The sequence below is a fragment of the Scomber scombrus genome, chromosome 18, assembly GCF_963691925.1.
Source record: "Scomber scombrus chromosome 18, fScoSco1.1, whole genome shotgun sequence".
NCBI lineage: Eukaryota > Metazoa > Chordata > Actinopteri > Scombriformes > Scombridae > Scomber > Scomber scombrus.
In genome coordinates this window covers 1,283,287-1,308,839 of record NC_084987.1, presented here as the reverse complement: position 1 = coordinate 1,308,839, position 25,553 = coordinate 1,283,287, and the positions used below count along the sequence as shown (strand labels likewise).

The 25,553-nt window shown below is 41.1% G+C and overlaps 1 protein-coding gene across 1 annotated transcript in view; it reads left to right on the top strand.

Annotated features, from left to right (window-relative positions):
- The window catches only part of mvp (major vault protein), a 26,317-nt gene extending 908 nt beyond the window's left edge, over window positions 1–25,409 (top strand). Inside the window, exons 2-17 of the mRNA XM_062438133.1 lie at window positions 2,234–2,413; window positions 3,967–4,162; window positions 5,977–6,100; window positions 6,998–7,129; window positions 7,833–7,927; window positions 9,104–9,340; window positions 10,653–10,778; window positions 14,935–15,153; window positions 16,154–16,389; window positions 16,475–16,672; window positions 17,300–17,444; window positions 17,528–17,739; window positions 17,866–17,982; window positions 19,603–19,729; window positions 20,110–20,298; window positions 24,505–25,409. Of these exons, the coding sequence (XP_062294117.1) occupies window positions 2,250–2,413; window positions 3,967–4,162; window positions 5,977–6,100; window positions 6,998–7,129; window positions 7,833–7,927; window positions 9,104–9,340; window positions 10,653–10,778; window positions 14,935–15,153; window positions 16,154–16,389; window positions 16,475–16,672; window positions 17,300–17,444; window positions 17,528–17,739; window positions 17,866–17,982; window positions 19,603–19,729; window positions 20,110–20,298; window positions 24,505–24,669 (2,682 nt within the window). The 5' untranslated portion in view covers window positions 2,234–2,249 and the 3' untranslated portion in view covers window positions 24,670–25,409. The remainder of the gene's footprint in view (window positions 1–2,233; window positions 2,414–3,966; window positions 4,163–5,976; window positions 6,101–6,997; window positions 7,130–7,832; window positions 7,928–9,103; window positions 9,341–10,652; window positions 10,779–14,934; window positions 15,154–16,153; window positions 16,390–16,474; window positions 16,673–17,299; window positions 17,445–17,527; window positions 17,740–17,865; window positions 17,983–19,602; window positions 19,730–20,109; window positions 20,299–24,504) is intronic.
- The last annotated feature ends 144 nt before the right edge of the window (window positions 25,410–25,553 follow it).

The window sequence follows — 25,553 nt, the reverse complement described above, 5'->3', positions numbered from 1 at the left end:
TGTAATTTAATCCTTCTGTTGAAACCCAATCTGAGTGTGGAGGAGAGTTTCCATAGCAACCATACAGGAATTCAACTACACAAGCAAATTACAGTCATGCAAAGTTGAAGGGAAAAAAAACTTTTACCATAAGTGTCTATTATTATAAAGTCTTTCTAGAACAAAATGTATTTTTATTTGGGGATGTTCTGCTTCAGAACCGAGCTGCAAACATTGGTTAATTAGTCAATTGACACAAAATTCATCTGGGGGGTTTTTTTCACCAACTTTACTCGCTTGTTTCTCTTCTTTCTTATTTCCTTCACTTCTGACTCATAAGAAAACTTAACATCTTAACATCTACCTTTGTAATGTATTAGTATCAGAGCATGACAGCATATGTTTTAAATATCGGGCTAAAATGATTATTCCGTTAATTGATTAATCCAAATAATTTAAAAAAACACTGAACATTTACTGTTCTCCTGCCTCTCAAAACATGTGAAGTGAAAACTGAATAGTTTAGTGTTTTGGCCTCTTGGACGTACAAAGAAATACCTTTTTTAAAGACTATTTCCCCCATTTTTAGACCCTAATTCATTAGAAAAAAGAAATGACTGTTATATCAGTTATAACACTTCATTCAATGGGATCAATAGGAATGCAATTTATTGATTCAATATTTGCTTTGTAAAACCTCTGAAAATGCATCACAGTGTCTTTATCTTCACAACAGTCCAAAACACCAAGATATGATATTAAATATAATATTTACTGTATTTAGCAGCAAATTCTCACATTTGAGGAGCTGGAAACATTAAAAGTTTAATGTTTTTGTTGCTGATTTTATTTTATGTCGGGCGCGCAGGTAGTCGAGTGGTTAGAGCGCATGCCACATACGCAGCAGACCCCGGTTCGAATCCCGATCGGAGGTCCTTTGCTGCATGTCACACCCCCCTCTCTCTCTCTCTCCCATGTTTCCTGTCGGTCTACTGCTAAATAAAGGTGTCTATGCCAACAAAAAAACAAAAAACAAATGGATCAATCATTGCAGCTCAAACTGGACGCGTGTCTCTCACCACTCTCCTCACTGTTCATTGTATGTTTCACATGGTCACACGGTTCAGTTATCTGTATGCAAATATCATTGACAGGGTGACTCAACAGCAGACAGAAGCTCTGTTGAATGTGCATTGTGTGTGAGAGCTGCAGAGATTCATCAATTTCAATTCATCGTCATACAAACTTTGTACTTTGTGTAGCAGGTGTGTCTGTGTACAGAGCTGCAGTCTGTTTCTACAGCAGGTTTTTATCTTAAGGAAAGCCATTCGTCCAGTGCTGTCACATGCATGTTGAGCTCATAATGAAGTCGCTGTTCATTCAACAGTCAGGAGCCCAAATGAACACAAAGCCTGTTTTTCTTGTAATCATTCCTCCTGTTCATACTGACTAGTGTAGGGTAGGGTAACTTTATTGATCACCCTAGGGGTAAATTCAAAAATGGACACAACAATATACATTAAAAGTGATAATAACATAAAATATACAATGAAAACAATCTCCAATACTATATACAATACATGAGTGGCAGTGGGAGGTACAGGGAGCTGTGGTGTTGATCAGTCTGATGGCTGATGGTATGAAAGAGTCGCCCAAGAGTTTTGAGTCATGTGGCTGAACGTTCGCTCCTGATCTGCCACAGCTCCTCAAGAGGATGGGAGGGGTTGTCCATGATCGCTTCCAGCTTTCCTCTCATCCTCTTCTCTATCACCACTGCCTCCACACTGTCCACTTCCATCCTCACTACAGAGCTGCTTTCCTCAACAGCTTCATAATGTACTCACAATGGAAGTTATGGAGGACTAAATCCACAGTCCTCCATTTAAAAGTTGATCTGAAGCTAATATGAAGCTTCAGTCGTCTGAATTAGTGAAATCTTCATCTTCTATGTTTCAACGTTACAGTGTTTTTAGTAGCAAAGTCTTTGTGTTACTATACTTCCACCACAGCTCAACAGGGAAACACTAAGAGGGAATCTGATGCTAGAAAGACTGTAAATGTGTCAGATATCACTTGATATGACTAACTCACACTAATGAAGCTCAATAGAAGCTGATCAGCTACTTTTAAATACATTTTTGTATAAGAAATGTGGAAAATGTCCAGTTTAAAGTTGTGTTATGTCTTTTAAAATGGATAAATTAACAGTATGGTTTGTAAAGTCACTGACAGACTCTCTCTCTCCTCTCCACAGTATCTTGTTTTAGATCATGTCTAAGAAGGGAGGAACCCACAGGACGGAGGGCGAGGGGCTGGTAGAGGCGTCCATCATCCGGATCCCGCCTCACCACTACATCCACGTGTTGGACCAGAACACCAACATCGCCCGCGTTGAGATCGGACCGCTCACCTACATCCGCCAGGACAATGAAAGGTCAGAGAGCAGAAAGAGCTGAGAACAATCAACCTGAAATTCAGCCGAACACTGCTTCATTACATCATCTGGTGTTGGCGGCTACGGCTTCTCTCAGGTTAGGGTTAGGTATGGAGATAACAGCACCAGATTCAAGTAGACCTTTTTCACAGCAGGTTTACTAATAACGTTTGGAAGAATACAAGTGTAGATACGCAGCTAGCTAGTGTGTCTGGAACATGTGACAGACTGACTGTAGGTAAGTCATCATTGAAAATGTGCAGATGAAGCTGTAATCCTGCTCATCAGCTGCGTTTGTTTAAAGGAAGCTCTGTCAGCCCTCTGTGACACTAATGTTTTTATGTCAGATCAGTGTGTTATCACTGTTTTATCTCCCTGATTACACACACACACACACACACACACACACACACACACACACACACACACAACACATAATTATTCACTCACACTGTTTACTCTGTATTTGATTTGGTTGGAAGCATTTACTATGTTCTTCTTGAGCCTTGTCGACTTGATATAATTTGACTGATAATAGATATTTAAGGTATCAAAACTGATATTTGGAAGTAAAATAATTCTGATATTGATATATGATCCAATAATCCTATGTAGAATATATACATGAACACATTTTTTACAATGACCCCTCAAATATGGTTAATATTACTACTACTACTACTTCTACTACTACTGCTACTGTTACTGCTACTTCTACTACTACTGATACTACTACTGCTACTACTACTACTACTACTTCTACTACTACTACTACTTCTACTACTACTGCTACTGTTACTGCTACTTCTACTACTACTGATACTACTACTGCTACTACTACTACTACTACTTCTACTACTACTGCTACTGTTACTGCTACTTCTACTACTACTACTGCTACTACTGCTACTAATACTGCTACTACTACTACTGATACTACTATTACTAATGATACTACTACTGCTACTACTATTACTACTACTACTAATTACACACAAAGATATGTGATGGGGGCATGATATACCATGGAGGTATAAGGAGTACTGGATACCGCCTTGGAAAAATGATTATTCTGAGTAAAAGGATTTGCAGATCTTCCAGGATCGTGTGGCGAGCCAGATGGATGGATGGATAGATAGATGGATGGATAGATGGATGGATAGATGGATAGATAGATAGATAGTTAGATAGATAGATAGATAGATAGATAGATAGATAGATAGATAGATAGATAGATAGATAGATAGATAGATAGATAGATAGATAGATAGATAGATAGATAGATAGATAGATAGATAGATAGATAGATAGATAGACAGGTATTTTATTGATCCTTCACAGGAAATTACTTGGTTACAGCAGCTACATCCACAGTGAGGGAGGGAGCAGGCAAATGGATCAGAAAATCTAGTTTTGTGGTGTTTGTGATGCTTAAAATAAAAGTAATGTATCTTTTACAATGTAAGTCTGTGGGGAAAGAGGTTGTTAGGACCAGTATGCACCAGGTCGAAGCACAGTTCCTGGGTGTTAACCTCATCCTGTTTCTTTCCCAGAGTGCTCTTCACTCCGGAGCGTATGATCATGGTGCCGCCACGCCACTACTGCGTGGTCGCCAACCCTGTGGCCCGGGATGATAATGGTCAGGTCCTCTTTGACCAATCCGGTCAGGCCAAACTCCGCCACGCTGACCTGGAGATCCGTCTGACCCAGGATCCGTTCCCGCTGTACCCCGGAGAGGAGATCCAGCAGGTCTGTGAGAAACTGTGCTGACTGTTCATCTAGCGCCATCATCTGGTCAATACTCCCTCATAATATAAATATTTAACCCTCCTGTTGTCCTCGAGTCAAGAAAGGAAGGGAGAAAGGAGGGAGGGAGGAAGGAAGGGAAGAAGAAGGAAGGGAAGGAAAGGAAAGATGGGAGGGAAAGGAAGGGAAGGAGGGAAGGAAGGAAAGGAGGGAGGAAGGAAGGTAGGAGGGGGGGAGGAAAGAAGGAAGGAGGGAGGGAGGGAGGGAGAGAGAAAGGACAAGAGGAAGAGAGGAAGGAAGGAAAGAAGGACAGAAGGAAGGGAGGAAGGTAGGAAGGAAGGAAGGAAGGAAGGAGGGAAGGAAAGAAGGAGAGAGGAAGGAAAGCAGGAAGGGAAGAAAGAGAGAAGGAGGCAGGACAGAAGGGAGGAAGGAAGGAAAGAAGGAAGGAAGGAAGGAAGGAAGGAAGGAAGGAAGGAAGGAAGGAAGGAAGGAAGAAAGGTGGATGGAGGAAGGAAAGAAGGAAGGGAGAAAAGAGAGGAAGGAAAGAAAGAGAGAAGGAAGGAGGGAGGAAGGACAGATGGAAGGAAGGGAGGAAAGAAGGAACAGTGAAAGCAGACAGGGTCAATTTGACCCGGTAGGACGACCCGAAGGTTAACAAAGGAAAGAAACTAGAGCATGGTTTTACTGTGGGTAAAGAATTCTAGTTGTTAATTTTAGAGAACCTTTTGTTTTTATTGTGCATCTTTATTTAGCAGAAAAAACAATTCACGTTTTAAAAAACAGAAAAAATTATGAGCTGTCTCTTTACATGTACTTTTCTTAATTGTCCCAAATGTACCACATGATCAACACTCCTGCCTGCATGTTCCAAATGAAACGCACCATCTCTACAGTTAGACGATGGACTGTTTCCTGACCATCAGGAGATTATCAGGAGAATTTCCGTCCCTGTTATCGTGGTCGTGTATGTCCCCACTAACTCTATCTAATGACCAGCAGGGGGCGACTCCACTGGATACAAACAGATTGTATTGAAGTCTATGAGAAAATAACTGTACATCTCACTTGATTTATTACCGGAGTAAACACTTTCCTAATTGGTTAATGATCTCAATCAGTAGTTTCAAGTCTTCTTCAAACAGCCACATATTCACCACATGGTCGACACTCCTGTCTGCATGTTCCAATCATAGACTGTATATAAAATGGATGTAACATCCGTGACGTCACCCATTGGTTTGTGGACTGCTGCTTGGAAGCGAATAGTATCGGATCTGAGCAGCGCCATCTTTAAAATTTCTGGTGCATGCCGGGAAAAATAAAAACATGGATTCTACTTATATGGGCATCAGGAGGAGCATGAGGCGCCCTCCTGAACCTGTGAACCAATCAACCTGTCAATCACGACGTAGCCACGCCCTAATGCATACCCTGCTTTATCGTCACATATAAAATCAGGGAGGCCAAAATGTCCCAAATGAACATCATACTGCATTAAAGAAGGCTTTAAACTAGCGATTGAACCATAAACACATTTTGAAAACGTTTACTGAGGTTAGAAATCAAGTGAGAAGTTGGTGAATTCTCCATTGACTTGTATAGAGACGGAAGTCCTTTTGACACCAAAACAGTTGCCCCCTGGTGGCCTTTTGATAGAATGCAGTTTTAAGTTACTTCCGCGTTGGCCTCCTTTCAGAGGACCGGAGCTCCCCGCCTGGTTCCAAATGAAACATCTCTACAGTTGGAGATATGTTGGACTGGATTTAATTCCCTGTTATCGTGTTCATGTCTGAGACGTGTGTTCATGTGTGGTTCAGGTTGTGACGCCGCTGCAGATCGTGTATCCAGACACGGCGTTGCGTCTGCAGGCGCTGCTGGACTTCAAGGAGGAGGGAGGAGAGAAGAGAGTTGCTGGAGACGAGTGGCTGTTTGAAGGACCGGGTACGTTTGTCTTCGTCTGTCAAATCTGTGCTCTCATATAAATATTACAAACCTCTAACCCAGTGGTGTCCAACCCTGCTCCTGGAGAGCTACTGCCCTGCATGTTTTAGGTTTCTCCCCACTCTAACACACCTGATTCTAATTATTAACTCATTATCAAGCAGCTGAAGCTTGTCAAAGGGCTTGATAACAAGTTAATTATTAGAATCAGGTGTGTTAGAGTGGGGAGAAACCTAAAACATGCAGGGCAGTAGCTCTCCAGGAGCAGAGTTGGACACCACTGCTCTAACCAGTGTCGACTATCGTTACTTTTAAAAGGAACTTATTGTATTACAACTAGTGCTGAGTATCGTTAAAAAACTGATGATACCAGTACCAATCCAAGTACCCTTAAAGTGATACTGACAACAACTGAGTACTTCATTAGATACCCATCATGTGTAATTTATTTCAGGCAGGTGAGAAATTGTTTACAGACTGTTGACCTACTGATCTGACTTAAATATGAATTATTTTACTTGAAGGTAGTTCGGTTTATAATTTGGTATCATTTTCATTGTCTAATTTTTTACAGATTTCTACATGTATTAAAGATTAGATTTTTAATTTTCATGTCATATTATTGAAATAGTTCAGCCCATGTTGTATTACATGACACACAATAACACCACATATAATTAAACACTTCCTGCAGTGATGTAAATGAAAACAAATCACATTCTGAACATGATCCTGAACTAAAGAAGATAAAGTGTTTAACACAGTAATACTTCATTAAAGTGACCAATACACCAGTTTTCATGATCCGAATTAATCTGAGTTTTCAATATCAAGTTCCAGTTGTATGAGTCACTCTGATCAATTTCAGGCTCTTAATGTTTCTTTGATGTTTGACAGGAACCTACATCCCGAGGAAGGAGGTGGCGGTTCTGGAGACCATCAAAGCCACAGTGATCAGAGAGAACCAGGCCATCCGACTGAGGGCTCGCAAGGAAGGGTTGGACCGTGGAGGCATCCGCAAAGTCACAGGTAACACACACCTAATGTACTGAAGCCTGCACACTCTGCACATTTGCATCATGTTTGTTATTTAAAAGACTATACACAGATTTTTGCATTTCTGTCCTGTAACATCATCAGACTCATGATAATCACGTGGCTTTTTTATGTAACTTTTTAAAATTGCTATCTGTAGGAGCCATTATTTGTTTGCTTATTTGCAGTCTGTTTGTTTGTTTATTTTCTAGTTGTCACTGGGTGACAGTGCAGATTAGGGGGGTGGTTTGGTTCTGTGTCACAATGGGTGCAATTAGTATTTAGGCTCAGGTATACTGGGCGGCCAAATAATGCATGGGTGACGGGGAGACTGCACGGTTTTTACCGCTCCCTAAAGACACCGTTCTCTACCAGCCAGAACCATCACAATTAGTCAAATCACTCCATAAACCTTTTGCCAATAACTCTGCTTGAATGTGACGGTAATAAATGGGAACCTCACCCGACCGTGGACGTCGCTGTGAACATTCATTCATTTCCTCCATTCATTCATTCATCCAGTTAAGTGTGTTAAAAACAAGTCCCATCCCGCATCCAGCCGAGTGGCTAATTGGTTGCCAGGATAGTCGCTACACTATCCTACATTTAATGGTAACGAAACTTTTTAAATGCTAACAATACTTTTTTTAATGTAAAAAAGCTGACACCAACTGTGTGTGTGTGTGTGTGTGTGCAGGTGAGGAGTGGCTGGTCAGTAAGGTGGGAGCTTACCTTCCAGGTGCCCATGAGGAGGTCATCGACATTGTTAACGCATTCATCCTGACTGACAAGGTGATTTCACTCTTCACTGTCTCTCTCTGTCTGTGTGGTTGGATTTAATTATTATTTTCAGTTCAGTTTTTTGAATCTTTTGGATCGAGTCAGAAAGCAAGTCAAAACCACAAAACTGGAACTGAAGACCGTAAACCAAAGTAGCAACACAAAAGGTTCCTCTTACCAAAAGCACTGAGGCTCACAAGCCACTAAAATGTCCTGAGACCCATGTGCTGCACAACTAAAGCCAAACATAATAACGAGCTGTAGCATCTTCTACCAAAGCTGCCAGACTCAAAGCTGTGACACAACAAATACACACTCCCACAAAACACTTTAAACACTAGTGTTGGCTCCATATATTACCCATAAGTCATCCCAAGGCACTATACATATAGAGCCGATCCAGACTGTACTCTTTAATTCAAATTAAAGAGACCCAACATTCCTCCATGAGCAGCACTTAGTGACAGCAGCAAGGAAACCTCAAACAGAACCGGGCTCTAAGTCGGCGACCATCTGCCTTGACTGGTTGGGGTTGAGGGTGAGAGAGAGAGAACCAAAAAATCCTGGACGAGCCCCCGTTTGTCACAAAGGGAATAACGCATGGAGTAAAATTTTAAATAATTTATTATCAATTTAAGCTAAAATATAATAATGATAAAGTTAGTCGGCTAAGTCAGCAGTGAATTCAATGTATGGATGGATGAGTGAAGTATGTGAAAAACAAACACTAACCCACCTAAATACGCTGAGGCCTGAACCACTCAGGTGCAGGTGATTTACTGACTCCTGGATCAGGACGCCAAAGCAGCAGGAGGAGAAGAACGTCACAGGAGCGAAGTTTTGTTCTGCTCGTGTGTAAGGTCTCAAATGAAAATGAAGTCTACTTTGAACATTAAGTCTTCCTCAGACATTCACACTCTGAGGACTTTCATCTTCCATATTGTTGGACTGGACCATCTGTCTTTGGAGCAATCTACTTCCATCACAACAGTCAACATCTACATTTAAAAGGACTCTAATTAGCAAAGATTCATAACACTTCATAGATTTCTATCAATTTAGTTTTACTTTAAATTTGATATTTTCCAATCTATTGATTGACAGATTGGTCAGATTGGTCTCTCTTTGATTCAGAGAAATGAAAGAAAGCTTCCTTCTTATACAGTTGTTAACTCTGTGTGCCATCAGAAAGCGCTCCATGTTCGTGCTCTGCGGCCGTTTAAAGACGCCGGCGGGCGGGACCGGCGCACGGGGGAGGAGTGGCTGGTCACCATGGTGGACCGGGAGGCTCACATCCCATCTGTGGCCGAGGAGGTGGTGTGCGTGGTGGATGTGACCACTCTGAGCAGCCGGCAGTACTGCGTGATCCTCGACCCGGTCGGACACGACGGGAAACCTCAGCTGGGCCAGAAGAGGGTGGTGAAGGTGAGGAATTCAACTGAGTTTCTTTTTGTTTTACAGAAAAAAGAGGATGTTTCCCAAACTGCTGAATTAAAAAACAAGATTTTGCCTTATTTTAAGGCAAGGCAGTTTTATTTATATAGCGCATTTCATACACAATGGCAACTCAATGTGCTTTACATAAAACAAACATTTAACAGTAAGAATTGGAAATTAAAAACATAAAAACATGCAATTTGAGAAATAAAAATGAAACCCAATAAGAGTGAAAACATGGCAATTCAAATGTTTTCGACCACACGGACAACCACCTAACACTATCTCTTCCATAGAACCTTATCATGTACTCTACCAGATGGGCCTCTGGCTCTCTGGACTTGTTTCCTGTATTTCCCATGATTAGCTAATCTTTCTCTTTAGATGGACTAACGTCTATATCTAATCTCTTAAATTGAGATTTTAAGTTGTTTAAGAGTTTCTGATCTTTGAGCAGTTTTTTAGGCGGTGAAGAAGATTGGAACGTAGGAAACATTTCAAAGCCTTTAAAATCAGCTTTGCAAAAGTTTTATAGGAAAATAATACATTCAATATGTTCATAAGACCCGTAGGACACACACAGTGAGTTCTGATGAAAAACACTGAAAGTAATGATAATAAAAATGTTGTGACTTTAAACAAAAATAACCATCGCATCTTTAACTAGCTAAGCAGGTTGAAATCTGTCTTTTTAAAAATAATTTTAAAGCCAGAAATAGTTTTGGATGGATTTTAAACCTAGTTTCAATAAATCTTCAGTCATTTTTGCAGTAACGCTTGACTTTAAAGCGCAGGTTCACAATTTTTCAAATCTGCCTTAAATCAGCAGTCAGGAGCCCAAATGAACATTGAAGCAGGTTTTCTTGCTGTAATGATTCCTCCTGTTCATACTGACCATTAGAAGATCCCTTCATCATGTTTACTGTAATGATTCCTCCTGTTCATACTGACCATTAGAAGATCCCTTCATAATGTTTACTATCGAAGTGATGGAGGACTAAACCCACAGTCCTCCTTCTGTGGAAACATGGATTTAAACGTTGATCTGAAGCTAATATGAAGCTTCAGTCGTCTGAATGAGTCAAATCTTCATCTTCTATGTTTTAACGTTACAGTGTTTTTAGTACCAAAGTCTTTTTGTTACTATACTTCCACCACAGCTCAACATTTGCTGAAGACATGACTCTAATGATTATTCAAAATTAGAAAAAACTAAATAATTGCTGAATCATTTTCGGTCGATCGTTGCACCTCTACTAATAATAACTTATTTTCTTTATGTCTTCTTCCTCTCGGACAGGGTGAGCGCTCATTTTTCCTGCAGCCAGGTGAGCTCCTTGAACGCGGCATCCAGGACGTGTACGTGCTGTCGGAGGAGGAAGGACTGGTGCTGAAAGCTGTGGAGGCGTTCAACGACACCGAGGAGGTATTCAAGGTTTACTCCTTCAGATATCAGCTCTGATTCATATGTGGACACCCGTGGTTGCCGTGGTAACAGCAGGTGTGCTTCAATCCTGCAGCAAACACTTTGTAAGAATCCAACTAAAGAGCAGCTGGTGTTTTATTGTTGAATCATAATCACTTACACTTTAGTTCTTTTAGAAAGTAATCACATTACTAATTACTCAACAGTAACAGTGATGAGTGACTTTACTCAGAACCGCCAAAGTTTTCTTCAACATGTTTTAACACGAGTAGAAGAAATGTCACACAAAGCAAAATAACTTCAATTTATTTACACTGAAAAACAATCAAAAATTAAACAAGGAAATTAAAAAGTTGATTCAAATAAAAGCAAAATCAGCCTTTGTATGATCCGCTGAGAGAGATAACAGGAAGGAGAGGCCCGGGTGCCGGTGTAAGGAAACCAGTTCAAAGTGGACTGGACTCCTGGTTCTGGTTGTGGTTCAGCAGGTGGAGCTTTAATGTGAAGCAGCAGCAGGAAGAACACGAAGTTAACACAGTTCAGATACAAACAGAGAGGCTGATTATACACTGATCATTTCCTGTCAATTCCTCATCTTTAAATGAACAACCAGAACCCATCACAATGAAACTACTGTACAGAGATCATTACTGGATGTAAAGACTCTATCAGACTGTTTTAAGAAGTATTTTATGGCTGCAACAAGTCATTATTTTCTTTACTGATGAGTCATTTTGTTTATAAAGTCAGACAATTGTGAAAATGATGAAGATGATGTCTAGAAATGTGTTAACAACAGTCAAGATATCCAACGATATTCAGTTTACTCTCATTGAAGACACCGAAAAGCTTCAAATCATCACATTTGAAAAGCTGTAACCAGTAAATATTTGAGATTTTTGCTTAAAAAATGATAGTTGCTGACTAATCTTTGAAGCTCAGATGTATTAGTTTGTGTTTTCTGACACTCTCTGATCTGCTGACTTCCTGTTCAGTGTGAAATGTTCCTCTTCTCTCTCTGTGAGGGTGTTGTTGGAGTGTAAAGGAATGAAGGGAGGTGCTGACATAACTAAGTGTCCACTCAGACGTGCTGTATTTGCTCTCTGATGCCTTGTAAAGCAGATCTTGTGCAACAGGTTGTGGTATTTTAAAAGCAAACTTCATATGTATTCTCGGGCGTGTCGGGAACAATGACAACTTGCAGCGACCGACGGATCTTTATAGCTCGGTATTGAAGTGAAAAGTCAAAGGTGTGTCTCTTCTATCGCTCTAGTTGAAAGTTCAAAGTCTTCTGCATGTGTGACTCCACCCTGCAGCCCTGACTGGTGCGGTCAGGTGTTCAGGAGGAGTGCGTTTCTAGGAAAGTTTGAGTAGATTTTGATAAGAACCCTGAGCAGGAGGTTTGATGCAGCTCTGTTGCACCTTGAGATCAACAAAAAACAAGATTTCAGTTCATAGTTATTATTATGTGAGTTTGTAGCAGCAGGTAGAGACATTGAATCAGACAAAACACTTATTTTCCTTCCTGTTTACAACCCCCCAAAGCATTATGGGTACTGTAGTTCCCCACCGTACTGTGAAACCCTGAGTTAGCGTGATTGGAACACATTTCGGCTGCCACTCCTGATTACATAAGAAGCGCTGTGTGGAAGTGTTTTAGATTTCTAACAACAATATAAAAATATAACAATAAAATAACAAATATTGAATATTTGAAATGCTGATGATGTACAAGTGAAGCTATAAAACCAAATCTCATTAATGTTGTTTGAAATGTTATTATTATTAATGCAGTAAACGGAGCACTTTTATTTATCTTCAGTTTATGCAGATCATTGAAAGAAGCAACAATGAGGAGAGGAATGTTGACAAGTTAACATTATTCATTTGTGCCTAAACTGAATTATTACTCAGTTAGAAAGCTTTAGTGTGTTTCTATGTAATGTTGTGATGCCCTCTAGTGGACAGAACATAGAATTACCACATGTTGACTGTTGCAGTAAGTATATAATAAGTCTGTGTATAAATACATAGTGAATATTAATAATAGATTAAATCTGAGCATTAAAATAATAATGAGTGAAATTCAGGATTACTGACATTCCTAACTGAATCTAACTTGACTCTTATCAGAATAGTGAAGTTACTGCTTTTTGGTAACTAACGTTGTAAACAACAAAGATCTGTAATTATGTTCAGCTGATTTACAACTGATCACATTAAATATGAATCTGATATCATCAGATAGATCATCAGTTTAAGTTAGTGAATGCATTAGATGAGTGTAATGGCGCTTTTCCACTACACAGTTCCAGCACGACTCGACTCGACTTTTTGCGTTTCCACTAGGGATAGTACCTGGTACCTGGTACTTTTTTAGTATCTGCTCTGCCGAGGTTCCAAGCGAGCCGAGCTGATACTAATGGTGCTTTTCCACTATACAGTTATAGCTCTACTCGGCTCAACTCGGTACGGTTCCAGGAACCTTTTCCATTACAAAAAAGTACCTACTCAACGTGGGCGGGGTTGTCATAGCACGGATCCACGAAACTGCCTTTACTTCGTTTAATACGTGACATAAACACATAAACAATGGAGGCCATGGAGGCGATGGTGTACTTGCTGCTGTATGAGGCTTTCTGTCTCACACAAAGCAAGAGAAGAGAAACGAATCACTGTAACGCTGTTGTTGGTATTGATAAATGCCGGGTTTGATTCTTGTGTGGGACGGCTGATGACTCTTCCAACGCCAACTCTTCCGACCAATCAGTAGCCGGCAGTCTGTTGACGTCACATTTAGTATCGGCTCGGCTCGCTTGGGACCTCAACAGAGCAGGTACTAAAAAAGTACCAGGTACCAGGTACTATCCCTGATGGAAACGCAAAAAAAAACGAGTCAAGTCGAGTCGTGCTGGAACTGTATAATGGAAAAGCACCATAAGTGGATAGAGAGAGGCAGTCTAAGTCCATAGCAGCATAAACTAGGAGCTGGAACTCTAACTATAAGCTTCATCAAAAAGGAACGTTTTAAGCCTACGTAGAGAGGGTGTCTGTCCCCCCCGACCCAATCTGGGAGATGGTTCTACAGGAGAGGAGCCTGATAACTGAAGGCTCTGCCTCCCATTCTACTTTTAGAGATACTAGGAACCACCAGTAGGCCTGCGTTCTGGGAGCGCAGTGTTCTGGTAGGTTGATGCCAGAACATTATCCCTGCCACGGATTCCAATTCATCAGGCGCCTGTTCTTATTCCATACGTCCTACACAGGAAGACGAGTGAACTGTGATCCATATACAAAGTCACAGGAGCAGAAGACGAGCCGACAATTTTCTACAGCCATGATCAGTGCCAAGGCTTCTTTCTCAATGGTTGAATATTGCTTCTGATGGGAGTCAAGGTGGAGGAGTCTATGTAACAAAGAGATGTAAGAAAACCAACCTTGTTATCAAGCAGTTGAAGCTCATCAAGGACTTGATAACGAGTTAATAATTAGAATCAGGTGTTTTAGCGTGGGGAGAAACCTAAAACATGCAGGTCAGTAGCTCTCCAGCAGCAGGTTGGTGACCACTGCTGTAGAGGATAAGCGGTTATGAAAATGAATGAATGAATAATCTGTTAATTGGCTAAGTGTTGCAGCTGCAGTATAGATGTGGGTTTGTGCGTTAAACAGACAAAGTTTCATTTGTAAAATAGTTTAAATTTCCAGGCTGGACTTGAGTGTGAGCTGCAGCTGGGTGGTAGGAGGAGGAGGAGACGTCGTTGTTCGTTGTTCTCTGTGAAAGTTTAGTGGAGAATTCAGTGTTGAACGTTCTTCTTGTAAAGTCTTTAGCAGTTTTCTAGAGTCAGATGTGTGCCTGTCCTTCACTGCTTCTACCTGCTTCCCTTCCTAACCAGCTAACCCATTCTACCCCGACTCTCTTCTTCTTTTCTTCTTCTTCTCTCCCTTTTTTTTCTCCTTTGCACGTCTCCTCTCCATCCCCGTCCTCTCCTGATGCCATGATCATTCATCATCACACAACCCTTTATGTTCTCCTCATCCTCCTCAGTGCCTCTCTCCTATCCCCTCTCCTCCCCTTCCTCCCCCTCCACTCCAATGCATCGCCACATTAACCCTTCTCTCCGTCCTCCTCCTCTCTCTCCCCCGTTCTCTCTGCCAGAGCACGGAGGAAGAGGAGGCAGAGGAGGAGGAGGAGCTGCAGGAGAGGGCCAAGCGTTTGCGGAGGAGCGGCGTCCTCCGTCGCCCTGGAGACCGATGGATGCTGCGAGGCCCCATCGAGTACGTCCCCCCTGCAGCGGTGGAGGTGATGGTGCGGCGGCAGGCCATCCCGCTGGACGAGAACGAGGGAATCTACGTACGGGACATCAAAACTGGAAAGGTACGAGAGACACGCCTCAGCTTCCTTTTAAACTGTCTTTAAAGGACCAAACCGCTGCTTTTAGACTGCAAACCAAAACTAATAACAACACATCTCATTGTTTTACTAACAAATATGATCAGGGTTAGGAAGGTTACTGTGGAAATGTAATAGATTACAGATTACTAGTTACTCTGTTTAAAATGTAAAAAGTAAAATTCAATGACTTCATCAAAGTAATTACTTATTACATTTGATGACTTTCTAGTTTTCTAACCAATGTTTTAATCTGTTAGGGTAAATGTTCCCTTCATCTTTCCTTCCCTCCTTCCTTCCTTCCTTCCTTCCTTCCTTCCTTCCTTCCTTCCTTCCTTCCTTCCTTCCTTCCTTCCTTCCTTCTTTCGTCCCTTCATTCATTACTTCCTTCTTTCCTTCCTTCCTTCATTCCTACCTTCCTTCTTTCTTACTTTCCTCCCTTCCTTCCTTCCTTATTTCCTTCCTTCTTTCCTCCCTTCATTCCTTACTTCCTTCTTTCCTTCCCTCCCTCTTTCCTTCCTTCCTTACTTCTTTCCTTCCTTCCTTCCTTCCTTCTTTCGTCCCTTCATTCATTACTTCCTTCTTTCCTTCCTTCATTCCTCCCTTCCTTCTTTCTTACTTTCCTCCCTTCCTTCCTTCCTTCTTTCCTTCCTTCTTTCCTCCCTTCATTCCTTACTTCCTTCTTTCCTTCCCTCCCTCTTTCCTTCCTTCCTTCATTCCACCCTTCCTTCCTTCCTTATTTTCTTCCTTCCTTTCCTCCTTCCTTCCTTCCTTCCTTCCTAAGATCTAAGATCAGCTGTTATTGTAAATGTTCCCATTAAGCGCCAAAATCTATGTTCAGCTGTTTTTCAAGGGAGATCATTTCTTATAAAGCAACATTTATCTAGCTCTCACCAATGACTATATATCAAATGTAATATGAATCCATGTTCTAAACACTTTTGGATCAATGACAGAAAACATTGTGTCACTTCCTACCTCTCAGGTGCGTGCAGTCATCGGTCACACCTACATGCTGACTCAGGACGAGGAGCTGTGGCAGAAGGAACTTCCCGCTAACGTGGAAGCGCTGGTGGCTTCTACTCTCGACCCGCTGGCCGACCGCTCGGACCGGACCAGAACCGGCGAGGGCGGGCAGAGGGACAAGACCAAGGTGGTGTCCTACAGGGTCCCCCACAACGCTGCCGTCCAGGTGTACGACTACAGAGAGAAGAAGGCCAGGTAGGACTCTGGTTTCCTGTCCTGATGGAGGCAGCTGGAGGTAAAACCATGTGCTAACCATGAGCTGCTGCTGTTTGGTCTTCAGGGTGGTGTTTGGACCGGAGATGGTGATGCTGGGACCCGACGAGCAGTTCACCGTGCTGTCGCTGTCCGGGGACAAACCCAAGAGGGCCAACGTCATCAAGGCCATCTGCCTCCTGCTGGGACCCGACTTCTTCACTGACATCATCACCATCGAGACGGCCGACCACGCCCGACTGCAGCTGCAGCTCTCCTACAACTGGTAAACAAATCTCACGCTGAGGTCCACCAGCTGACATGGAGCTTTGTGCTGATTCAACATCCTGTCATCTGAAGCTCTTCCTCACTTTCTCAGTGCGATCTCACTCTGTGTGAGAGCTTAGCCTGAGAGGAATAATGTGCCACAGCATATTCCATATTTTGAGTGGTGTTGTGTTCAGAAATGCAGATCGTCACAGGTCTTTTTGTTTGTTGAATATAAACCAAACCACACGTGTGCTGCTGCAGCACACAATCTTGGATTTTTTTTGTCAGTATGTGGATTTATAAAATGTGTAAAAAGTAAATGTGTAAAAGTTTTCCAAATGTTACAGGGAGGGAAACACTGAATGTAGACATCATTTTCTTTATGAGAATGTTGAACATGGGGCGGCTGTGTCTCAGGAGGTAGAGCGGGTCGTTCACCAATCAATGATCGGCGGGTCGATTCCCGGCTCCTCCAGTCCACATGTCCTGGTGTCCTCGGGCAACATACTTAACCCCAAATTGCTCCTGGTGGCCAGCGGTGTGTGAATGAGTGAATGTCACATGAGTGGTCAAAGAGACTAAAGTGTTATATAAGTAGAGTCCATTTAGCATTTTACCATAGTGGCTCTTCCTCTCCTGTCAGGCACTTTGATCTGAAGTCTCCAGCAGACACCGCTGAGGCAGCAGCTCTGTTTTCAGTTCCTGACTTTGTGGGAGACGCCTGTAAAGCCATCGCCTCCCGGGTCAGAGGAGCCGTGGCCTCCGTGCAGTTTGACGATTTCCACAAGGTTGGTATTTCACGGTGTGAGCTCCGTCTGTCTGGTTTCAACCGTTAGACTGAAGAGAGGAGTGACTTTTGTTTTGTCTGCAGAACTCCAACCGGATCATCTGCTCGTCTGTGTTTGGCTTCGATGAGAAGCTGGCGGTTCGTCCCAGCCTCCGCTTCGGCCAGAACCAGCTGTTGATCAGCAGCGTGGACATCCAGTCTGTGGAGCCCGTCGACCAGAGGACACGAGACGCCCTGCAGAAGAGCGTCCAGCTGGCCATCGAGATCACCACCAACTCCCAGGAGGCTGCCGCACGGTCCGAAACACACACACACACACACACACACACACTCACTCACTCACTCACTCACTCACTCATACACACACACACATACACACATACACACGCACACACTCATGAGCTTCTTCTTTGTGTTTGCAGACACGAGGCGGAGCGTCTGGAGCAGGAGGCTCGGGGGAAGCTGGAGAGGCAGAGGATCACCGACCAGGCCGAGGCTGAGAGAGCCAGGAAGGAGCTGCTGGAGCTGGAGGCCCTCAGGTGAACACCAGCTCATCATGTTTACTGGTTTTACTGGAGAAGCACCAGTAGGAAGTGTTAGAGTAAATATTACAGTTGTCTTTTCTGATAAAGAACGACTTAAACAATTAATCATTGAATCATTTCAACTCTAGACACTATGAACAGTAGTGGAAAGTAACTGAGTACATTTACTCAAGTACTGTAGTACAGTTTGAGGTACTTGTACTTTACTGCAGTACAGTTTGAGGTACTTGTACTTTACTGTAGTACAGTTTGAGGTACTTGTACTTTACTGCAGTATTTCCATGTGATGCTACTTTCTACATCTCAGAGGGAAATATTGTACTTTCTACTCCACTACATTTATTTAACAGCTTTAGTTACTTTTCAGATGCAGATTTGACACAATGGATAATATAACAAGCTTTATAAATACAACACATTGTTAAAGATGAAACCAGACAGCAGTGTGTAGTCGGCTCACATTTCAGATGTCTATGAGTTGTTAACAGCTCCACCAAATACTGATTTTTCCCTCTAAACTTCTCACATGCTTTCATTTCAATAAATGTTCAAATGATCCAATATTTCAGCAAAAATCAAAGATTAGAGAAAAAGTCCAAAAACTGAAAACACATTTGTGTATCAGAACTTAGTTTTTTCTTCTTTCCTCTCCCATTAATCATCTCACCACCCCTCACATTTATCTGCTGACCCTTTGGAGGGGCCCCACCCCTAGGTTGGGAACCACTGGACTAAACTAGCTAACTGTATATAAAGTAGTGTAAACTAGCTCCACCTCCAGCAGCTACAACAGTAACATGCTGCTCTAACACTGATGCTTCACTATTAATAATCTAATGATGTCATAATAATAATATATCAGTCAGAGGACCAAACCACTACTTTACTGTAATACTGCATACTACATCACTATAATACTGCAGTACTTTACTGTAATACTGCATACTACATCACTATAATACTGCAGTACTTTACTGTAATACTGCATACTACATCACTATAATACTGCAGTACTTTACTGTAATACTGCATACTACATCACTATAATACTGCAGTACTTTTACTGTAATACTGCATACTACATCACTATAATACTGCAGTACTTTTACTGTAATACTGCATACTACATCACTATAATACTGCAGTACTTTACTGTAATACTGCATACTACATCACTATAATACTGCAGTACTTTTACTGTAATACTGCATACTACATCACTATAATACTGCAGTACTTTTACTGTAATACTGCATACTACATCACTATAATACTGCAGTACTTTTACTGTAATACTGCATACTACATCACTATAATACTGCAGTACTTTTACTGTAATACTGCATACTACATCACTCATAATACTGCAGTACTTTTACTGTAATACTGCATACTACATCACTCATAATACTGCAGTACTTTTACTGTAATACTGCATACTACATCACTCATAATACTGCAGTACTTTTACTGTAATACTGCATACTACATCACTCATAGTACTGCAGTACTTTTACTTAAATAAAGGATCTGAGTACTTCTTCCACCTCTGATGATGTATAGTGGCTTCACAGGATGTTAATCAGCCATGTTAACCCTGCCTGTGTGTTTCAGTGCTGCGGTGGAGAGCACAGGAGCGGCGAAGGCTGAGGCTCAGTCGCGGGCGGAGGCGGCTCGTATTCAAGGCGAGGCGGCGGTCAATGAGGCCAAACTGAAAGCTGAGGCTCAGAGGATCGAGGCGGTACGTCCTGAGCCAAAAACACCTGAAAGATATAGACCACAGACACTGAGGCTGGCTGACACCATGAAGGATCATTTAGTAGAATCCAGTTAAAGCCTGTAGCTGTAAATCACACTTTGTAATCCTGTGAGTTGTTTCTGCACCGGGTGACATGTTCCTTCATTATGAAGAGTTGGTGACGTGTTTTTAATGGTTTCTAAACAACAACGGAGGTCTACGGCTAATATGTGAAGCACAGTGAGGATCTGTGAGTGCTGATTTGTGACCTCACACTACATGTATTTGTTGAGGGCTAAACAAACATGATATTTGACCTCACTCTTTACTGTTTCTCAACTACTTTGACAAAAACTTCATGTTGTAAACCAACGTGTGCGCAGGAGGCGGAGCTTCAGCGGCTGTCGAAGGCTCGTGAGCAGGAGCTGAGCTACAAGAAGGAGATGGACCGTCTGGAAGTGGAGAAGCAGGAGCGTCTGGCTCAGATCGAGAGTCAGCGCTTCAGTCAGCTGGTGGAGAGTCTAGGCAGCGACACGTTGAAGGAGATGGCCAGAGCCGGGCCCGAGCTGCAGGTACTGTACTGCTGCTGAGGAGGAAAAAATCCCACCAAAATAACTTTAAACACAGAGAGGAGTCACATGCTCTTACCTGGTGGGGCACACATATTCATTTAAAACAGGACAGTGCTGTTCAACAATGTTACAATAAGAATATTTACATTATAACTTCTGACGGTTATATCTTCTATTTAATCTCTTTTTTAGCCGTTTTAAAATAACAAAGTTGTGAAAAGTTCCCGTTAGAGCTGAAATCATTCATGTATTCATTCATTACTAGGTTAACAGAAAATGAACCTTAACCATTTTGGTAAACAGAGTAATAATTTCTCTCATTTTTAAGCAAAAATACAAAACATTTGCTGCTTTCAGCGTCTGAATGTGATGATTTAAAGTAAACGGCTGTCAGATAAAACAAGATGTCACTTTGCACTCTTAGAAACTGTGATAGAAATGTTCATGATCAGATCCTTTACTTCAGTAAAAGTACCAAAACAGCAATGTAGGAAAAATACTCCATTTCTCTATATACTGCTAACTAAAGTACTACTAAAAGTAACTAAAGCTGTCAAATACATGTAGTGGAGTAGAAAGTAGCATCACATGGAAATACTACAGTAAAGTATAAGTACCTCAAACTGTACTACAGTAAAGTACAAGTACCTCAAACTGTACTACAGTAAAGTACAAGTACCTCAAACTGTACTACAGTAAAATACAAGTACCTCAAACTGTACTACAGTAAAGTACAAGTACCTCAAACTGTACTACAGTAAAGTACAAGTACCTCAAACTGTACTATAGTAAAGTACAAGTACCTCAAACTGTACTACAGTAAAGTACAAGTACCTGAAACTGTACTACAGTAAAGTATAACTACCTCAAACTGTACTACAGTAAAGTACAAGTACCTCTAACTGTACTACAGTAAAGTACAAGTACCTGAAACTATACTACAGTGAGGTACAAGTACCTCAAACTGTACTACAGTAAAGTACAAGTACCTGAAACTATACTACAGTGAGGTACAAGTACCTCAAACTGTACTACAGTAAAGTACAGGTACCTCAAACTGTACTACAGTAAAGTACAAGTACCTCTAACTGTACTACAGTAAAGTACAAGTACCTCAAACTGTACTACAGTAGAGTACAAGTACCTGAAACTGTACTACAGTAAAGTACAAGTACCTGAAACTATACTACAGTGAAGTACAAGTACCTCTAACTGTACTACAGTAAAGTACAAGTACCTGAAACTATACTACAGTGAAGTACAAGTACCTCAAACAGTACTACAGTAGAGTACAAGTACCTCAAACTGTACTACAGTAAAGTACAAGTACCTCAAACTATACTACAGTAAAGTACAAGTACCTCTAACTGTACTGCAGTAAAGTACAAGTACCTCAAACTATACTACAGTAAAGTACAAGTACCTCAAACTGTACTACAGTAAAGTACAAGTACCTCAAACTGTACTACAGTAAAGTACAAGTACCTCAAACTGTACTACAGTAAAGTACAAGTACCTCAAACTGTACTACAGTAAAGTACAAGTACCTCAAACAGTACTACAGTAGAGTACAAGTACCTCAAACTCTACTACAGTCAAGTACAAGTACCTCATACTGTACTACGGTAAAGTACAAGTACCTCAAACTGTACTACGGTAAAGTACAAGTACCTCAAACTGTACTACAGTAAAGTACAAGTACCTCAAACTGTACTACAGTAAAGTACTAGTACCTCAAACTGTACTACAGTAAAGTACAAGTACCTCAAACTGTACTACAGTAAAGTACTAGTACCTCAAACTGTACTACAGTAAAGTACAAGTACCTCAAACTGTACTACAGTAAAGTACTAGTACCTCAAACTGTACTACAGTAGAGTACAAGTACCTCAAACTGTACTATAGTAAAGTACAAGTACCTCATACTGTACTACAGTAGAGTACAAGTACCTCAAACTGTACTACAGTAAAGTACAAGTACCTCAAATTGTACTACAGTAGAGTACAAGTACCTCAAACTGTACTACAGTAGAGTACAAGTACCTCAAACTGTACTACAGTAGAGTACAAGTACCTCAAACTGTACTACAGTAAAGTACAAGTACCTCAAACTGTACTACAGTCAAGTACAAGTACCTCAAACTGTACTACAGTAAAGTACAAGTACCTCTAACTGTACTACAGTAAAGTACAAGTACCTCAAACTGGACTACAGTAGAGTACAAGTACCTCAAACTGTACTACAGTAAAGCACAAGTACCTCAAACTGTACTGCAGTAAAGTACAAGTACCTCAAACTATACTACAGTAAAGTACAAGTACCTCAAACTGTACTACAGTCAAGTACAAGTACCTCAAACAGTACTACAGTAAAGTACAATTACCTCAAACTGTACTACAGTCAAGTACAAGTACCTCAAACAGTACTACAGTAAAGTACAAGTACCTCAAACTGTACTACAGTAAAGTAAAAGTACCTCAAACAGTACTACAGTAGAGTACAAGTACCTCAAACTGTACTACAGTCAAGTACAAGTACCTCAATCTGTACTACGGTAAAGTACAAGTACCTCATACTGTACTACGGTAAAGTACAAGTACCTCAAACTGTACTACGTTAAAGTACAAGTACCTCAAACTGTACTACGGTAAAGTACAAGTACCTCATACTGTACTACGGTAAAGTACAAGTACCTCAAACTGTACTACAGTAAAGTACAAGTACCTCAAACTGTACTACAGTAAAGTACAAGTACTTCAAACTGTACTACAGTAGAGTACAAGTACCTCAAACTGTACTACAGTAAAGTACAAGTACCTCATACTGTACTACAGTAGAGTACAAGTACCTCAATCTGTACTACAGTAAATTACAAGTACCTCAAATTGTACTACAGTAGAGTACAAGTACCTCAAACTGTACTACAGTAAAGTACAAGTACCTCAAACTGTACTACAGTCAAGTACAAGTACCTCAAACTGTACTACAGTAAAGTACAAGTACCTCAAACTGTACTACAGTAAAGTACTAGTACCTCAAACTGTACTACAGTAAAGTACAAGTACCTCAAATTGTACTACAGTAAAGTACAAGTACCTCAAATTGTACTACAGTAAAGTACAAGTACCTCAAACTGTACTACAGTAAAGTACAAGTACCTCAAACTGTACTACAGTAAAGTACAAGTACCTCAAACTGTACTACAGTAAAGTACTAGTACCTAATTGTACTGCAGTAAAGTACAAGTACCTCAAACTATACTACAGTAAAGTACAAGTACCTCAAACTGTACTACAGTCAAGTACAAGTACCTCAAACAGTACTACAGTAAAGTACAAGTACCTCAAACTGTACTACAGTCAAGTACAAGTACCTCAAACAGTACTACAGTAAAGTACAAGTACCTCAAACTGTACTACAGTAAAGTAAAAGTACCTCAAACAGTACTACAGTAGAGTACAAGTACCTCAAACTGTACTACAGTCAAGTACAAGTACCTCAAACTGTACTACGGTAAAGTACAAGTACCTCATACTGCACTACGGTAAAGTACAAGTACCTCAAACTGTACTACGTTAAAGTACAAGTACCTCAAACTGTACTACGGTAAAGTACAAGTACCTCATACTGTACTACAGTAAAGTACAAGTACCTCAAACTGTACTACAGTAGAGTACAAGTACCTCAAACTGTACTACAGTAAAGTACAAGTACCTCAAACTGTACTACAGTAGAGTACAAGTACCTCATACTGTACTACAGTAGAGTACAAGTACCTCAATCTGTACTACAGTAAAGTACAAGTACCTCAAATTGTACTACAGTAGAGTACAAGTACCTCAAACTGTACTACAGTAAAGTACAAGTACCTCAAACTGTACTACAGTCAAGTACAAGTACCTCAAACTGTACTACAGTAAAGTACAAGTACCTCTTATTGTACTACAGTAAAGTACAAGTACCTCAAACTGTACTACAGTAAAGTACAAGTACCTCAAACTGTACTACAGTAAAGTACAAGTACCTCAAATTGTACTACAGTAAAGTACAAGTACCTCAAACTGTACTACAGTAAAGTACAAGTACCTCAAACTGTACTACAGTAAAGTACAAGTACCTCAAACTGTACTACAGTAGAGTACTAGTACCTAATTGTACTTGCCAGCTTTCACTCCTCAGTCTAACTCATTTCTCTCCTCTTCCAGGTTAAAATGCTGCAGGCTCTGGGACTGAAGTCGACCCTCATCACAGACGGATCATCACCCATCAACCTGTTCGCTACAGCCAACGGCCTGCTGGGGGCGCTGCAGGGCCAGGGGGGCCAGGGGGGTCAGGGGGGTCAGGGGGGTCAGGGGGGACAGGGTCAGTGAGGAAGAGGAGCAAGAGGAACAGATGGTAAAAATGTCCAAAAGTAAACCTCAACAGATCGTTTATCACCACTTTGAAACCATCTCAGTCTGTAGTTGTATAAACCGATGAAGAAACTCTGCAAGTAATGTACGTTTGTGAATGTGTAGAAAACGTTCTGACACTTTCACTAACTTGAATCTGTCATCCAGAGTTCATGTGCATGTTTACAGAGGCTGACGTATGAGCATCTTAATGACCTTTATTTAATCCCATAGAGCTCTTAAGAGTGATACCTCCTGCCTGTCAACACCACACGGGAAAGCTGTGTTGATTCTTTACACATTTAAACTCTGAATCTTCATCCATTAAAAACTCAAATCAACCCAACTGACAAAAAGCATCTTCATCCTTTTCACATCTTGTTTTTGCTGACCTCCAGATGTTTGAGTTTAAGCTGCCTTTTAATCTCTTCACAGAAAATGACATTCTGAGATTTACTTTTGGACAGACAAGCGCAATGAAGACACGCTTTATCTGTTTTTTTCTTTTCTAAACTGAATCTGTGCTGCAACTGATGAAAATGTGCCTACAAACCAGTCGACAGTTTGTTTAGTTTTGTGATCCGACAGCCAAAGAATTCTGTTTCTGCTTTTTTTCACTGTGTGTCCACTAGAAATAGAAACAAACTGTTCTGCTGATGTTTACATATGCAATATTTCTGTTTCTGTGCAGTTGGAATGAAATAAAAAAAATGGGACTGTGTGACTGCAAAGTGCCATCGGACAGTTTCTACCAACATAAAAAAACTGTGTGAAGCTCATTAAAGTTCTGCTGACCACGTCTTTGTCTCTGTGAATATCCTGACATCAAACCCTGACTGACACTTTTTTATACTAGAAACAAG